The sequence below is a fragment of the Myzus persicae genome, unplaced genomic scaffold (genome assembly GCF_001856785.1).
Source record: "Myzus persicae strain clone G006 unplaced genomic scaffold, MPER_G0061.0, whole genome shotgun sequence".
Classification (NCBI taxonomy): Eukaryota; Metazoa; Arthropoda; class Insecta; order Hemiptera; family Aphididae; genus Myzus; species Myzus persicae.
In genome coordinates, this window is record NW_019101427.1 from 204623 (window position 1) to 224156 (window position 19534).

Below are 19534 nucleotides of genomic sequence, written 5' to 3' on the forward strand. Positions count from 1 at the left end.
ATTTTGGATTCTACGACAGACATGAATATATCAGTGTTTGGTTTACAATAATGTGTGCTTTTTCAGAAAATACTTTTCAAGGTACGTAGTATAATAAAAGGTAGACTACAACATATTTTCTCGGTAGGTACCTTGTTATTGGAAAATATTTTTACAACTACAAAAACAATGAAGGGAAAGTTTTATTTCTGACTAGTAATTTTTTTAAAAAAGAAACAAGTTGACCAAATTTTGTTACAAAAATAATAAAATTATTTCAATATTGAAACTAGACAATAATTCATTATTACCTTTATTATTTTTTTATTTATGGTACTGCATTGACTACTAGGTTGTGAGCTTATAACAAAGTAAATATTAGCTACATATAAATAGGTACGATGGTTTTCTTAGATTAAGTTGTACATATCAATAAGTTTTAAAAATGTGATGTATATGTTGATGTTGTCGTCAATTGATCTAATAGCTTAATTTATTATTATATACACATTGTATAAGATTTATAATTTGTATTAATTGAACTATGATGAATTATATTGATTTATTTTATTACAAAATATAATAATATTTCGTTTTCATAAGACCCATTGGTTTCGTTGTTTCAATGTCTAACATAAAATGATTTATTAATTACTGAATAATCCACAAATAACAATACTGTATACAATACAATACTCAAACAGAATATGTTAATTTTATCTTCAGATAGTTATGAAAACCTATTTTAATTATATTAAAAATATTCTAATACCAATTAAAAAAAAAATCAACTCTCAAGCAATACATTTTTAATATGATATTGTAATGAAGTCGGGAGGACACTAAAAGCATATAAAACAAAATATATAGCAAACAATAATATTATAATATTATTATAGTATTACGATACATTTAAATTATTATTCATTGCTAAAAACGTGAATGGTAGATTTAAATATCTACTAAAATAACTGACTTAAATTCATTAAATATTTAATTGTTATTGTTCTTAAATAAAAACAGATATAATTGATCATAATGGTCCGTGTCGTGTATGGGTTAGCTTAATAGACATATACATACGCATTAGATATATGCGTACATTCCTTATACTCACACGACACATGCAACATATCAAGAATATCCACGTCTCCTCGCCAAGCATGATGGAACGACACAAATGCTCTGCCAGCAGTACTTACGTTGCACCGCAGAATATAAAATCATTGTGATACCTTAACGTTACGTTCAATTGGTACGGCGATACACACTAATTAGGAGAAGATTACATCAGATCACTCCATTTAAATATCTTATACAAAATGTACTCATCAACAGTTTTTTTTCCACAAGAAGAGCCGATGCACAACGTCCACGCCAGTCTACGTCACAGTACACCTTATTATTGTTCAAAGGAGTATTTGTCACTTTTTGTACAGCCGTATATATGTATATCGAAATACCTAAGCATTCGGTAACCGATTCCGTCAATTATTTATTATTATTAACTTGAATCATATCGTTATTCTTTTCATTCATCTTATCTCCCTATTATATTCGCCCACACAATATAAAATCCTGTAACTATCATCGTATTATAACATAATTATGTTATAACATTATCATATATTAATTGTAAGATTATTCTTAGCTATAAGTATAAATACATTACCTACTACTATTATTTTTTTAGAACATAATCATAATTTTAGAAGCTCAATTAATTTAAGGTACCTATTGACATTATTATACTTGATCGGCAGATTGACCATGTCTGATCACTACGGATGTGAGGACTTTTAAGAGCACAAGATAATAATCACAATTACAATAAACAAAATTGAGTAATTCATATCTCAATAACCCCATAAGGCTCTGGAAAAAACCATTATTAATTGTCTGTGAACAATCATATGAATCAAAATATATAGTATATTGTCGCTGTGATATTTAGTATCGAACATCGCCCTCAGAGAACAGAAACTAATACACACCATAAGTACCACAGAGCAACATACACTGCGAATAAGGTAAGTGAACATAATATAGCAGTATAATTATAATACGCCCGCTTTGAAAACAATTAAAAGAATAATTGTGTTAGAACGACCTTTGGTAACACAAACTCATGAACACCCATGTGTATAGCCCTATCCCTCGTTTCATATTACGTAAATACGTATTAGTTAACTGAGATACACCTCCTAGTTCCAGGGATCGCTAGACCAACTCTTCCCAGAAGGACCCAATTTCAGTGACGATATTCGTGAGGTCATCAGCCTTCCATATATACGACATTCTTAATATCGTATATTATAAGAATTTCACCATACTACCCTGTACTACAATTTCGACCACTACACCTGTAAGTATCTCTGTCTAGATTTTCTCTCTCTCTCCCTATTTTTTATTATATTATAATTGTGTTTTAAATAGATACAAATAGTAGAATTTAATATTGTACACATTGAAGAAGATCTGCATTCCTTTTTAAAATTAATGAATAAAAATTTATTTGCGATATCACTAAGTTTAAATAGGTACCTAGACGAAAAGAGGTGGTTTATTGTAAAAATGCATTAGTAGACATTTAAATAGTACCTACTTTAAAAGAGAATTGTATATGACGTATGACTTTATACATAATATTCAAAAAATAACCTTGACAAAAACTTGATTTAAAACTCATCTAAACTTTGATAGTACTACATAATTGAATTTGAAGAAGTAATTATAAGAACGTAAAATATTAAATAACTAAATATCGACAAAATCACAAAAGAAAGTTGAAATCCACGAGTAATTGAAAGAATGATTAGGTACTGACAGTTCCAAGTTGGCATCAAACTGAAATGTAATATTCATCTCCATGAGGTCAGGAACGATTTATTTAAAGAACCAATATCCCGAAGTTATATTAGTACATAGTATAACAGTTAGCTTTACTCAGAATTAATTTTATTCTCAGCTCACTGGTATCTGTATTTTTTCATTTTTGCGAAATTCTTTTATTTTTTTAGTATCACATAAAAAATAAGAAAAGTAAGTACCTCGAACGACTTCCACGAATGAATGAAAAAATTAAATATCATACATAGAAAATATTAAAATAAAACTATATATAAGAACAAAATATTCATACATAAAATGTGATTTAAAATTTTATTCCCAGGAATTGAATGATACAATCACAGACATATAATACAATATAATGTACGTCTGTGGAAAATGGACATAATTATGTACTATCAACTTTCAGATCAGCCCATGCAGTTTGTATTTCCCAAATTAAACTTTTTAATATCAGGTAAACTATACAAGTTATTACGACAATAACTGAAAAATATAAATCAAATTTAATCATATTCATAGCGGTTTTAACTTTTAAGTTGGAATTGCATAGACATTTTAAAATAGCATTACATCTATTTTTAAATTTTTTAAAATTAATATTTTGTAGTTTTAGGTGTACACATTACACCCTACGACATTTTATTTAAATTTTACTCGTATATACAATTAAAACTACAGTCATTCTAAGCGTTGAACATTTTATTGGTATAATAAACGCTTTATCGTTATCATAATAATCGTAGACACAGGGTAGTCATGGTGGGAACTTGACTACTCTGCAACTCTTCCTCTCCCTTGCCCTCTTCCTTCAATATTCAATAGCATCATAATAATTAATCATTTTATTTTTGTTTATTACTTTTTTAGTATGTTAAATGTAGTTACATGAGTTTACCCCATACAAATTACAACAACATAGGTGTGAATAAGAATATACAAACGTATGAATGTGTGTTAATATGTGATGTATGACTATTCTCCCAAAAATGTGTGATCACGCTTATGATCGTTATAGTAGTTGACCAACTACCAAGTTCTGCTCAAAGTTGTTTTTCGAATACCATAATTTATCATTGCATTCAAATATATGATTTCTCACTATTTTTCGAAATTAATATGGATAATATTATGTAAAACCAAAGTTTCAGGGGTCAAAACTCAAAATTGCCCAAATTAATGTGTTTAAAAATCTGTGCGATTTACATTCAATACGGGGCTTAGACGGTTTTAAATCCATTGGAATTATTTAATTTGTCACGGACAACACCGTGCAGGATTAGCTATAATAATTAAATATAATAAAGATATTATAAAAAATCGAATGCCAAAAACGATGATCCCAATTTAAATCCACAGTTTTCGACCGATTTCCATAAAATGTTCCGTAGTGTATCATATATGATATCATTTTTATTACTTACTACATCTTTACTTTTCAACTCATAAATGTTGAACACAGTTTGTTGACTCTCCAAAAACTATTTATTTTTATTTTTTTATTATCGTTGCCATTGGTTACGGAAAATAAAATATTTATCATGATTGGATAAAATATTTTATATTAGTTGGTCAAAACTATCCAATAATAACTGTGTTTGAATTCTACCTGAGTACCCCACGGAGTTTGAGAATGGCTAAAAATCAGCTAGTAATATGTAATGATTTGTCTCAATAATCATATATTGAAATAAAAACACACAACAGTTAACTGCGATGTGACCATTTTAGGGTGTTGAATGTCGCTGTACAATAACACTATGGTCTATGACGTGTAATACCGTAAACTCCGTCCATAGACAAGTATATTATAATTATTATTATGAACGAACGCTCCAACACACACAAAACGACGCATATGTCTTTTATACTCTTCTGGAAATGTTTACGTTACACCGTCGTCATACATAAACGTACGGGTGCATATCGCTTTTCGTCGGCGTTTCGTTCAGCCGATGCTAATCAAAAGTAGATGGGATGACGTACTGCAATTTATAATCCTATAATAATATAAGGGTTAAACGAAAGTTACTCTCAAGCGGTGTTTCTCGGTTAAAATCTCAAGACACACCGTCTACGCTAATATATCATGCACAATGCACTGGGTACGATATATTTTTGGTATTCAAACGAGCACTCAAGCTTATATTAGGTAGGTGATTGGGTTATTCAAACGTCTTGTACTATTAACCAAATACACTTCAACAAGCCTTGTTATGTTATATTCCCTCATCAGACCTTTTACTATCCGTCTATATTTATTTTGAAGCTCTAAAATCCAAGTACCATCTGGGTTAGCATAATACATAACTAACCATGCGATTTAAGCATCGTTTTCAATATTTATTATAACATTATATAGTTACTATGTAACATTATCATCATTTAACAGGTAATAAATTATTTTGGATAGAAATATAATGGAATATTAGAATAGTAATATTATATAAGATGTTTAAGTAATAGATGGTATTTGATTGAATCTAAAATCTAAATGCATTTGTTTGTCAATCAGTAGGTACATAAACAAGGTTGCTTGGTAGACTCTGATGAGTATTCTAGTAGATATAATAATTAATTCAAAGTACTATTATAAAATTAACTTAGCAATAATATATAATATTATGATTATTTGGATGCATTTGTTTGTCAATCACACAATGTCGTACCCTGATAGTCTCCAGAGTATAAAGTATATTAAATATTATATTATATACAATATATAATATTTCATAAAAGTGAAGTCTGCAACTCAATTATTGGATGAAAATATCGAAGGTACATGGACACGGTTTTTTAAGCCACTGATTCTGATATTATACCTATCATCTATCAAAATATCACTCGCCTTTTACTGCCTTCTTAATTTCTTCAAGGAATTTAACGACACGATGTGGGTACCTATTATTACAATAACCTTTTATATTCCATCCTCTGTTGAAATGTAATAAAACTTATAAAACACATGACGACCAGGCAATGAGTGTTCTGTATTAATAATATTATCACCCTGTATGACGCTACATGTTATGTGTTTATTGTTAGTATAAAACCATGTTGATTTGATTTAAATTCAATGAACTAACTAAGTTGCGTAACTACAGTGTGTATAGTCTTCTGAGTTTAAATAAATCAGTAGAATCCTCGAATATGGAGTATCCACCCGATAGTACCTACGTAAAATGTAATATGTATTTATCTGAAGTGACATTATAATAGTTCTACAGTAAAACTTACGACCAAACAAGCATTTTATAAAGCATACTTTTTTTGTGGAGGGGGGAGGGAATCTTAAGAAGTTTATGTTGGGACAAAAACAAGAAATTCCTTTTTCTTACTAAGTTATTTTTATAACAGCATATAAAAAAGTTTTTATCTTTTTCGTTACCTAATCATTTTAATCGCTTCAATATTTCATCTTCATCTTAAGAAAAAAACCTTTCGTGCATTTACTATATAGGTACCACCCTACGACATACCTATATAACTATTTTTGTTTGTTATTCATTACGTTAAATTAAATATTCATTATTTAGATGCTAGCGAAGAGATGAATGTATTGGTTTGACCAAGATGAAGTATGTGCATCAGAGGCGCATTTAGAATATATTGTGAAATTACTTTATTCCCCTCCCCTTCTGGTCGCTACTCATTACAACCTCATAGTTTAGACTATCCTAGGGCTTAACAGTATACAATTTCAAAAGGTTTAATCAATTAAAAAAAACGTCTGCTAATGTTTGTTGGTTATACTTAGTGTTTTCCTCAGTGTTTATCGATACAATTGGCATTAAGACTACTGATGAGTTAATCTGATTATCTTAGAAAATAAAAATTTACTTTATAAAAATAAATAATTTCATCATATTTTTTAAACTTCAAGCTATAAAATAATGTAATAAACAATTTAACAATTATTACTTTGTGGTTTAGCTTTAAACAAATCTTCAATATTTCTACATTTATCAAGAGCAGCCTTGTTTTTTGCTTGCTTTAAATGTTTTGCCTTTCTGTAAGCTTTTTCTAAAATCATCTATAATTATGTAAGCAAGAGTAATATAGTATTTTGTATTTCAACTTACTGGGTATGTTTTGTAAAATGAAAATACGTGCTGTTAGGTGGTCGCTTCAGCAAAAAGTAACTTTTTTGGAGGTCGTGTTACAAATGAAAGGTTATATTATGTTTCACTCATCTAGTGCATCAATAATATGTTATACTAACAAATCAACAGACACATAACACATTTTTCGTACATTTCTCGAGCGAGCATCTTGAGATATTTATAATATATTAGATTATTATAATCAATAGTAAAATAATAAGAAACACATTCTTCGATAGATTTTCAAGAAGGAACTTTTTTATTATTATATCTATAATATATTTTTTAAAAAATGTTTTGTTTGCAATATTTTTTAACTACACTCTAATTAGTCAGATCTTATAAGTACCCCAAAGAGCAAAACAAGTTGGTGGTTATTCTATCCTAAGGAAATTAACAACCAGTATTTTTATACCCACGCATCACTGCATCGGTTATTATTTTATCTGAGCAAATAATAATTTATATTGTACAAATATTGAATTTACCATTTATTGAAAATAAAATGTATTTGTTGTCATAATTGTATTTTTATGCCTGTTTTCCTATCATAAATCAAAATATATAAAATATATGAATAAACTAGTTCGGTGAAGTATAATAATATTATCTTCTTGTCAGAATGAAAAAACTATATATATATTTCGATGCTGATTGATGCGAGGACTGACTTCTGCTTCACATTGAAGCGACTTTTTATTACAAAACATTTCGTGTACGTCTTTCAATTTTTTACTGCACTTCAGTTCATTTAAAACTAGAAATAGGTTATATTCAAAAGCTAATCACTGATCCATTTTCCAGTTGAATAATTGACAATTGTTTTCCAATTCTAAGCAACCCACTTAAATATCCCACGGACCACTACATACATTTCTCAATTCTCACGATATCTTTTTTGGTTGTGTTCTAAACATTCGATATTAAAATTTAAAGGTGCTCTGTTGTCACATCATTGAACAGGCTACTGTAATAACGGATGTGTTAAATACGAATTCAAATACACAATTCAATAATAAAAAGTAATTGCATACGAAAAGCGATTCTGAGATGAAACGGTTTGTTACTTCACCTACATACCCAAAGATATTTTATGATATAATATTTATGTTGCTATGATAACAAACTATTTTCTATTATTGATAAAATATGTGGATAAAACTATTTTTTGTCAAAAATCAATTACATATTTTGCTCCATAATATATTATTAGAAAATATAAAACTGTATTTAATAATATTGTATTACAATCTGTTAAACGTATAAGTTAAGTGAAGATAGGGTCGTGGTATAAACATTTTAAACTAATCTTAACATTTTGAAAATTGTATTGTATATTCTTTAGAGAAAATAATCATAATAATATACGCAGCAGCAAAAAGATTCAAGTCTTCACGAATATTATTTTTTCTATTTAGTCTACATTTGAAGCATATTTTTTTTTCTTTTTTAGATATTAAGGTTGCAATTAGAAAAACCTTTGAACTATCTTGTTTCAAATTGTCATGATTTTTTACCTAGAATATCATTTTTATCAGCATTTATAGAAAAAAAACTAGTAAATTAGATATCTCAAATGCTTGAAAATATTTGCAAATTATGGATACGTAAACGTAATTATAATTGCAATTCGGGTATAGAAAATGATAATTTGATTAATTGTGAAAATATTGTTTCAAGATTAGAACATGAATATTTTTAGGAAAGTAACAAAAATAATAAAACTCATTTGAGGATGAAACAGTGCTACTATACGTTTGAATATCGAATATCGTTGACATTATAACTTCTGGTTAAATGGCTTAATGTTTTATTAAGATTCTTCGTTTTCAATTTTCAGTAAACAAAAAAAACTGTTATCGAACCTTATGTTATTAATGTTCTAGCTTTTTACTCATAAAAAAATATAATCATAAATAATCCAAAAAAAAAAAACAAAATTTTAAAATGCCTAAAATGGCTACCTATCACAAAAAGATCCGAAATATTTTGAAAATGTTATCGTGTCATTCATGTCTATAAAAGGCTACTATAAATAGTTTGTCAAAAAATGCTAGTCTTTTCATTTATTCATTTTTCGAATAACAACAAAAAACAAAATTGATTTTGTCGAAAACTGACGTTGCGTAAAAATTCTTGTTTTTCCCCAATTAAAAAAAGAACAAAAGTGCTCAAAAATGTTTATGTTGTACAATGTACATTGTTTAATAAAAGTTCACAATATGACAAATTTAGTTTGAACATTTTCAAACGATTTAATATTTTGCTAAATTATTAAATTGTTATGTACAACATTAAAAGTTGAAATTCCGTCACAATATTAGTAACATTAGTGTAATAAAACTACATCATATTAATTTAATTATACAATTTATTCGATGAAAAAATTATATTTTTTAATAATATGTGAGGTAAATCAAAGTCTTATTTTATTAAGAATACATAATTTGATAAACCTATTAAACTTAGTATATTTTGTATAATTTATAATACCCATATTTATTTTAACTTAATGCATGAATCGTAAAATTGTTATGGTTTTGTTATGATTTCTTATGTTATTGTAATTATATTTCTCGTTCATCATCATACTATAATATTCCATCCATTAAACCTAAATAGTTACACATTATTTTTATGAATACCTACTTGAAATTTTCTAATGACCAAATATCTCAAAATCTCTGAAAATCGTTTGAATACCAGGATAATTTATAATTACTTTAAAATTGTATTAAAATACCACCCAGATCATAAAGAAATAAAAGATAACCAAATGTCAACATTTATCCTTTGATCCATAATTATATTTATACATGTTAAACGAATATAATATTTCAAATGAATCTATTATATTTTTTTAGTTTTATTGAGGAATAACAACAGAGATGCTTTTTCTCAATAAATCATAATAATTATATAAGTAATATTTAGTTGTACATCATTACTATTATTGCATTTGATAATTTGATTTATTTTTATTTTACTGTCCATAAAACTTATTGAGATATGGATATAGGTTTTAGAATGTTAATTTAAAAATATCAGTAACTAAACTAGCTCTGCTGTATAAAGTAAGTATCGAGTAGACTAAATCGTCGAGTAAGTCACTATACCTAATGTATAACATTATGTTTTATATTTGAATTCAATGATAAATCATTGTATACAATTAAAGACGGTTCAGAGCGGATATGGTCTGTTAGTCTTTAGTTTTATGGCCGTTTTGTTATTTATATTGCTATAAGTAGGTAATATGGTAGGTTCAATTAATTTTTAGCAATAAAAATCACACTCGTTAAATAATAATAGTTCTTACATTATTTAATTAATTACTATACTAGTTTTTATCAACTAAAGTCAACACTGACGTACTGTAGACCAGTGTGAATAAGAACAAACATGGTACAAACAGCTTAAAGCTAATCAACTTTTTACAAAACTTTCATTTTGTAAGTATATAGTTATTGATAATACGTATATTTAGGTATAATATAATTCATACATTGGTGAAAAATGCATGTCCTTACGAATATTGTTTTTGAATTGATCTACTAAAAATGTTTTTCACTTGAATATCCAATTTTATCATTTGAATTTTTATGAAAACAATAATCGATAAGGGAACTCGTTTAATTGTATTAAATTTTTTAACTTTTTTATTCAAAAACAAAAAATTCAACTTACCTTAATCAAATAAAATCTAAAAAAGTTTTAAATTTCAGATGTTTATAAATATCACAATCCGAGCCTATATATTTTGAAAATTATCATATAGTTTCTAGTAAATTCTAATAAAAAAATGTATTTAAAAAAAATCCTTTTCATCATCTGTATATCATCATTAATATATCATTTTGTCATTTTTATGAAATAATTATTAACACGACCCCTCCCAAAAATCTTATGTGTGCTACTGACTAATATGAATATTTGCTAAGTTAAGCACTATTATTACAACAACAAAAACAACGCTCCTATCTCCCCCCCCCTCCACACACACATACACAAAGTACTAACCAGATCAAATTTGCCACCAGAAACCATCACTTTCAAAGAGCTCCAATAATATGAGTACATGATAGGCACAAAAATATAAAAAGAAAAAACATATACACACACACGTCACATTAAAATTACAGACAATATTTACAAAAGAACGAGTTTAATATTTTTTAAATTATAAAATTTAGCTCTAGAACTTGACACATTTTATGGAACACTTAAGAAATGTAAAAATATTTTTACCTCGACCATACGAATTGTAATCCAAAGATTTGAAGTCTTAATGCACAAACCGAACGAAAAAAAAAAGTACGTTTAAGCCATTTATTATTAAAGTGTTTTTCCTAAATAGTTGTTTATTGAAATAATAAATGAGAATATCGCACGCGATCGAAATAACGCGGGACGGCTGAACGACGATACACGTGTTTAACCGTGGAAGAGCAGACGGCGTACTAAATTCAAAATCTGTCGCGGTTCGGACGCCAAAACGTTTGCATCCGGCGCATGTCTTTTACAAAAAAACTAAATAAATATATTTACAACTATTAGTAGATATTTCAAATTTCTAACGTTTTCGTTGAGACCATGCGAGTTGCTGGGTATTATAATTTGATATAAATACTCAACAAATATTTATTGCAATAAATACGCATTACGCACTACGAAAAACAAATTCTACTTGAATTAATAATATTGTTATAATTTTAATTCGCTTTTGAACGTATCGTTGTTTAAAATTTCTGGTACGATTTTCGGTACGTACTCGTAGACAACTTGCAACTAGCTGTTGTAGCTGTTTGGATAAAAATGTGAGTATATTTATTATACAATCACTTGGTTGACTGCCGCACTTTACTCGGTGTCGCCTGCACCCATTCAACCCCTCGTCCGACTTACGTAACATCTGCTGGGTGCTTATATTTCGGTTAATTCTCCGATAAGAATAAACACCAAACTCGTGTTGACGACGACGACGGCCCATATTGCACCCACTGCCGATAAGACCCCTGCTCCCTCGACACCGGTAGGTATAATTATAATATACGTGTGTACAACAGCACGCATCGATGCTTTTTTCGTCCTAATCGTATTTACAAAACGTTTTTTCATTAAGAGTTGTATCAATATATTTTTGATCTTTTACCTCTATATTTTATTTTATACCCGTGTACAAATAATAATTTTATATTTTTATGAATTTAAAATAAAAACAAATCTGTGTACCTGACTATGTGAGAATATGTTCTAAATGATTACACGAATGAAACTGAACATAAAACGTTTTTAAATTTAAAATTGAAGTACAGATTTATTTATTTAAAAATCAAATATTCATTCCGAACAAAATTGATTTTGTGATGCACAAGTCGCATTTTATTTTATCATTTAAAAAAAAATAACAATAAGTTGGGAGATTTCAAGGATATTTAAAGGGATAAAAAATATACAACAAGGACAACCATCGTATTAAATTTTAAATTCTTAATTTCCATGCCTTGCATTATAAATCAAACGATAAAAAAATAATTCCTACTTTTTAAAAAACTGCAACGCCTTGTATATTTTTTTGAAAATATTACAACGTGGATATAGGTAGTTGTCATAATTATTTAAATATTCTACAAATTATAAAACTATATTAATTATATTCTGTGATAGGTCAGAGATTATTTTAGATTTTCAGAGAATTGCTGTATTTGATCTTCATAAAACTTATGATTTGTTATGTTTGTGTGCAATATTAAAAGTTGTGGAACCTTATTCTACAATACAGATATCATACATAATTAAATTAATTTAAAAAAAATTAAAAGTATAAAAATACCCAGATTAACAATAATAATAATCAAATAGAGACTTCTAGCCTCTAGCTCTAGCTCTAGTCCTAGCGTCACTAGCTCCCGGATGGGTTACCGACGAATCCTAGCCTCACATGCACACGTGTTTTGAAGTAACCAATCGTAACCCCCCTATAAAATGCTAACGGCCATAGTTGCCAATGAATTAGCTCAATAAAAAAAAATAATAATCATAACCAATAACCAAGGGCGGATTTACCCCATCGTTCCCATCATAATCGACATTAAAGATTTTTCACACAGTAATATGTTGGTAGTACTTATAGCCGAAATTGGTCAAATATCATTGGTACGCAACCAACAGTATGGTTCTCACTAATTTTTTAAATACCAATGAAATGCACATTGTTTTATATACAGAAAAATAAACACGAAATCACATCAAATTTATTTTGTAATTTGAATTTTATATAACTGGACAGATGGCGCCAATGTTGAATTCCTGCAACCTATTATTTTCCTCTTTAGTGGATGAATTTCACAAAACCCGTTCTTAGCAGGCATTTTATATCTATAGACTACTTACCTGCCGAATTCCAGCTTTGTAGGTCAAATAGTTTTCGAAATTTTCCTATAATATTTTTAATTTAGTCAATGTACCATAGCATGTATATATTATACTTGTGATGCAACAAAATTGTTTTACTCACCCCCAAAGATCTGTGGTCTGGATCAGTTCCTGACGAGGCCTGCAGAAATGTAGATTAAGACGTCGTCCATCTCATTCAGAGCCAAAAAAATTGCCCTGTCGACGTTGACAGGTCCACCGAGGAAACTTCCCAGTTCTCCGTCAGACAATGCGATGCAATCTGGTGAATCCAAAATCTAATCCATCCCGATGCAGGTTTCGACCGAGCCTATACCAGCCCTACGAAACCTTACGTGACAGCACAGGCCCGTTTGGACACCGCTTTACAAGTCGCAGTGATGGAACGAGCCCGGTAACCGCGGTTGAACGTATACGCCGTTCGTTATTACTGCACCAGTCAGACGAAATTCGTCCGCACCTGTTTTACTGGATAATAATATAAAAACATGGTCTGAAAGACAGTAGCATACAATATAATATTGCACTGTTTATAATATCTTAATGTTTGTAAACATAAAAATTAGGTATTACAAGATGGATACTGTATTGATTTGCACAAAAAAAAGTTTTTGTTGTGTTATATAATTTGTTTTTTGTTTGATATTCAACTAGCTGATCTTGCACATCACTGCTCACGACAAGTTAATGCACGTGGATTAACCACTTGTTAAGCTCCGTTAAATGTAAGCTGCACAGATTTTTGACTGTTTTCATCAAATACTAGTCTAAAATAAATATATGTCCAATCATAATAACTATTTTATTTTCTGCAGTCAATGTCAACAGTTTTATAAAAATTAGAAACGGGAAAGTATATAGCTACTGGTATTGAGTATTTTTTGGTATTATAGAATTCAGTATAGTTCTGTAATTGTGATATCTTAAATTGTAATTTTATGATAAATAAATGTATCCGAAAAATGATTCGATGTTCTTCGTTATATAAATGTAAAATTTCATCCAAATTTAAAATACGCATCTAAAATTTCAAAAATTACTGATTGTATTTTTGTCATTTTTTAATCAGTACATGAATAACTTATGAGTTATGACTTATGAGTAATCTTTAATTTTAAATTTTTTGACCAAGCAAAATATTTTTATCGACATGTATAGAGAAAAAAAAACGACAAAATATTTTTTAAATGTTGTGTAAAATTAATATAATATAAATATTTATTGAAAATGTCAAATACTGTTATAAGTTTTTGAATGACACAAAAAAAAACAAAATCGATTGCATCAAAAATTAGTTTTGCATAAAAATTCTGGTTTTTTCTTAATATTATTATTTTTGGTCTTACCCATTATTTCTATAAATACTGGAAATTTTCGATTTTGAGCTCTCAAAATTACCAACTAGATTCAATTTTCTATCAGAAATAACAATCAAAATTGAAGCATTAATTCTAATACTTATCGTGTATACAGACACACACACACAAAAACACACTTCATTGTAAAATCAATACTTTCATCGTTCGTTCAGAATCTTAAATAAAACAAAAAAGTTATTGAAAGAAGCAATCATAAAAATACAAGATATGCTAATATATTTATTATAATAATTAAAATGTTATAAAATATTTCTTTTTTTTTTAATAAGCTGACTAGGAACCTTACTGCTACTTAATACTTAGTTTTGATATTAAAAAAGGCTTACCTTCATAACTATTCTTATCGAATAAATAAAACAAACATACATTTGTTTAGTAAGTTATGTAAAATTCTAACTTCTAGTTTTATAAGCATATAATAGTATGCATTCATAACTAATGCTAATTAATATATGTATCAGATTGTTCATAAAAGTTTAAAAAATAGTAATTTAATTGTATCTATTCGAAAACAATTAAAAACAGTTTTAGTTCGCTCTGTTTACACCTACACTGGTACTTTGAATAAAAATAAGCTTATCAAATATAATAAGTGGCTTATTATAATTATGAGTAAAGCGAAGTATAACGTTATTTTTACACAGGTAAAATTAATATTATTTATTCATTTCTTTAAGTTTTATTTCTAATTCATTCGACTGATTTTATTATTGTTTTACGTTTACCCAGCTACGGGCTCTCAGTGATATATTATTATTAGTTGGATATGTACCAATAATTTTGTATTAGGCGTAGTCTGAGAGTTGAAAAAAAGATAAAATAACAATGCCAGCTGATACGTCAGTGAGCAAACACCATCTTGCATTATAAGTTTGATATTTTTTGATTTTGGTGAGTGTGGGGCATGTGTGTTATACAGTTGAGATGAGAAATACAAACATGTCAGTACAAAATATCTCAATTTATTTAAAAATTTATTTTATTGATAGTTATTGATTGAATTCAATGTTCAAAAGTACCTACCTAATTTTTTTCTAGCATGAACTTGACATAACTCCAAATTATTAATTACAACAACCAGTGAAAAAATAATTCATTTTTGCATAAAGTACATTTTTTCAATAATAGTTCTAATGAGTTAATTTATTTATAATTTTGTAAAATCATATTCGAATCAGACAAATACATTCGTCATACACTCAAATTTGAAAGTATATTGTATATAAATAAGAAAGATACGCTCTTGCAAGGTGAGCACATTCTGTGTAATTTGGAAATTATAATAATTATACATTCCCCTCAAAAAAATAATTGTAAGAAAAATAGAAACTCTACAGGACTATGGATGTCTTATAGATATCCAATTTTAAGAGTTCAGAGAAAGGTGGAATAAAACACTTCAACCTATAATGCTATATCAAATTATAATATATGATGAAAAAAAAGAAAAATATATTGTAAATCCATTAGAATTGAATACTCTACCGAAAAACAAAAATTTAACTATATTAATAACAATATTATGATTATGATGTATTTTATTGTTGTGTTAACAATTATTTCAATGATTATTTTCGAATATTGTCTAACTTCATATTTTCCAACTTTTAATTAATTTAAGCACAGTAGTATTTCAGTTCAGTGATTTTGTAATTATTATTAGGTATATTATTACAACTTTTACAATTTACTATGGTGAATGATGATACTAGGTACTTTTTAGATTTCAAGTGAAACAAGTGCAATAGAGTTACGCGAGTTTCACAGTGCTGCTTTTATTTTTGGTTAACTTTTTGAAGGTAGTCAAAACTTTAAAACTGTTATGTAGTCAGAAGTAATACTTCAATATGTTATTTAAAAAAAAATAAAAATATTTCACTCTAAAATAGTTATTTTAATAAATGGAAGTTTATTTAAAAGCCCATTGGTGACAATGTTTTTTAGTAAAAAATATTAACTTTTACGACTTCGTGTAGAAACTATTGAATGTGTATTATGATAATATGTATACCACAGATTTAAGGTAGTAAAAACCTTCATTGTATGTAACATAAAAGACTAAAATGTACAAAGATAATATTAAAATATGCACAAAAATTAAAATTAAAATTTAGGTGTCTAGGAGGTCATATTTTATCAAAAATTCTGCAACGTAAATGCACACGTAATGAATGCCACGACGGATAGAAACTTTTCCGATTATCGGACAGTGTTAAACGTTATCAAATGTATTTCATATAGATAATGGATATTATGATATGTGTTTGCATACAACCCAGGTCTATGAGTGTACTTTTTCTAAAGGCTATCAATAATAGCTATTTTTTCATTTGTTGTTATTTACATAACTAGGGGCGTATTTAGAAATAAAAAATATGTTATCATACACATACATTTAAAAAACAAATAAATAATTACAGTTTACAAATATAGATTTTCTTCAACAATAGGTACAATGTAGTTAATATACTCATCTGTAGTAGCTACTATAGTTACTATAGAAGTTATAAAATATATACAATAAAATAATTGAATTCCATATTTACTAAAAATAACCATTACGTAGGTACTAAATATTTTATAAATATTCAATGAAATAAAAATAAAAAATAAAGTAAATGCAAATATAAACTATATTTTGTATTATATTTTAACTTAAATTAAAATAATATGCATTTCTTTGGCCTTAAAATAAAACAAATACTTATTTGGTAAAAAAAAATACATCAAATGATGTGGACTTTATGATAGTAATCAAATTATATAGATACCTACGTTTTATTTTTATTCCAGTGGTATGATTTCTTTATTCGACTCCTCAAAAACGAAGTACTCAAACGGTAAATTGATTTCAGAAAATCGGAAATAACATCTCGCTCAAAAGCGTTCGAATAAATTGAAAAACAATGATATTTTCTGTGCGTTGATATGTGTACACAGCTTTTATCTCAAACCATTTTCTATTTTATAAATCAATTTTTTTTCACTTGAACTAAATTATTTTATTTTGTTTTAGTTATTTTCATATCATTTTAAATGAATATTCATTATTTTCTTTCAAATAAACTATTTTTGTCCCGATAATATTTCCAGGTGTACAGTATTGTCTTTGACCAACTCTTAATTTCTACCTCCATTTTAACTTATTGCTTGCATAATAATAAATGTATGTAACTTTAGATAACTTTTATGAAAAAAAAAATAATTAAAACTTTTTTGCATTTTTATTTGCTATCATAACTCACTGAGTATGACTGTAGCAAAATAATATTTAGAAGTGCAAATTTTTGGACAAAAAGATTGCTATTACTTCCTGTTGAAACAATATTCCATACCAACCTTACAATGGAAAAAGAGTTACAATACATGGCTGTAAAATAAGGTTGAGCTTAATGCCATTACGATGATTAAAATAAAATACAATTAATAAAAATGTACATTATAAAACAATTGAAGTCTCATCTTCGATAGGTATCAAAAAATCAATAATCTGAATTCTAAATACTAACTAAAATCTATAAGTAATCAATAATTGTTTTACTTAAATCATTTATCATAAAATGTAAAAATGTTTAAGCATTATCATTGATAATATTAAATTACTCGAAAAATAAAAACACCGTTCAGTTGAATGTGATTAACTCAGAGGAATATATAATAATGATGAATTGATATTATTGTTATTTGCTAAATATGTATTCAACAAATTCAAATCAACATCAAATTATAAGAGTAATTATTGTATGATATCGATTATTTAGCTCGTTTCCAGATGCCTAACTACTCTAACTCCTACTTTTTAAATTTGCATATCATACATTTTACCTCATTTACCCGAGTAACCAATAGGAATCATGTATAAAAAAAACTAATTTCTATTATTCATTTTATAATTTGCAACCAACGATAACGATTCATTCATAATAAAAAACGTTTTTCCACCTTAAATCTCAAAATCCTTGTCAACATTTTTATGTGCTAATTTTAAGAACAAAACTTTCTTAGTGGATCTTTACATCATAATACAGAAATACTGACAAAACTGCATATTCATCAAACTAGGCGATGATGAATCAGTCAGCCAGGACAAGTTCTTTTATACACTTTTATCATTTAATCATCGTTCTACCACATTGAAAAGCACATGTGTTCACCAATAATAATTGGAGGCAATAATCTTCATAAAGAATAATAAAAAAAAATAATGTATAAGCTCATATTATATTTATGTGACTATTTTGAAGTATTCCTGACGAATTTAAATGACATTCTACTAAATTATATTATTATCCCATATTTAAATGGTTGTCAACAATAATTGTCAACTCTATTTATTTATATTTAATAAACCCCAGGATCTTTCCTATAGTATTTGTATATTTAAGTCACCCATCATGGTAATCATTTTTTAAATTATTATTTATAGTTTTAGAAAAACAGATCATTTTTGTTTTACATTAATTAAATATCATATGTCTAAGTTTCTAATAATATGTATCTGCTAAAAGTTACATAATATTATACATAAATAAATAACTATATAAAATAAATGATTCATTAGACAATATTTCTATACTGGTTAAAAACGTCTCCATCTGGTAACCCTTAGCAATAAAACGTAATACCTACCGAGAACCGACTTAATATTGTGTTGGTGCGAGTAACATATGTTCTATATTTGTTAATATATCTGAGTTGTATTATTGGTTTAGAATTTCCTTCTGCTAACTTGACTTTGAAATAAAAGGTTCCTTATAATTTAATTTATTTCATTAATTCAATAGAATATCATAAATAATAAATTAATTA

The 19534-nt window shown here is 27.3% G+C and overlaps 2 protein-coding genes across 3 annotated transcripts in view; both read right to left on the reverse strand.

Moving 5' to 3' along the window:
- The window catches only part of LOC111029050 (hemicentin-1-like), a 214726-nt gene extending 203339 nt beyond the window's left edge, over nt 1–11387 (reverse strand). Inside the window, exon 1 of one of the 2 annotated variants that reach the window (XM_022307883.1) lies at nt 11181–11387. The gene's annotated coding sequence lies outside the window, so the exon portion shown is untranslated. Of the gene's footprint in view, nt 1–10952 lie in introns of both variants that reach the window. The other variant, XM_022307884.1, reaches the window with a different exon arrangement.
- Nucleotides 6418–11012, reverse strand: LOC111029048. The gene is made up of 3 exons (XM_022307881.1): nt 10953–11012; nt 6751–6862; nt 6418–6649 (listed from the first exon to the last, which is right to left on the reverse strand). Exons 1-3 carry the CDS (start codon nt 11010–11012, stop codon nt 6543–6545), a joined length of 279 nt encoding a protein of 92 aa, XP_022163573.1. The 3' UTR covers nt 6418–6542.
- Nucleotides 11388–19534: the final 8147 nt, after the last annotated feature.

Excerpts from the sequence above, each read along its gene's own strand:
- LOC111029048 (XM_022307881.1), bottom strand. The coding sequence starts at position 11,012 with ATGTACTCATATTATTGGAGCTCTTTGAAAGTGATGGTTTCTGGTGGC. Across the intron at positions 6,863-10,952 it reads CTGGTGGCAAATTTGATCTG|ATGATTTTAGAAAAAGCTTA; the intron begins GTTAGTACTTTG and ends ACATAATTATAG. Across the intron at positions 6,650-6,750 it reads GTTTAAAGCTAAACCACAAA|ATAATCAGATTAACTCATCA; the intron begins GTAATAATTGTT and ends TTATTTTCTAAG.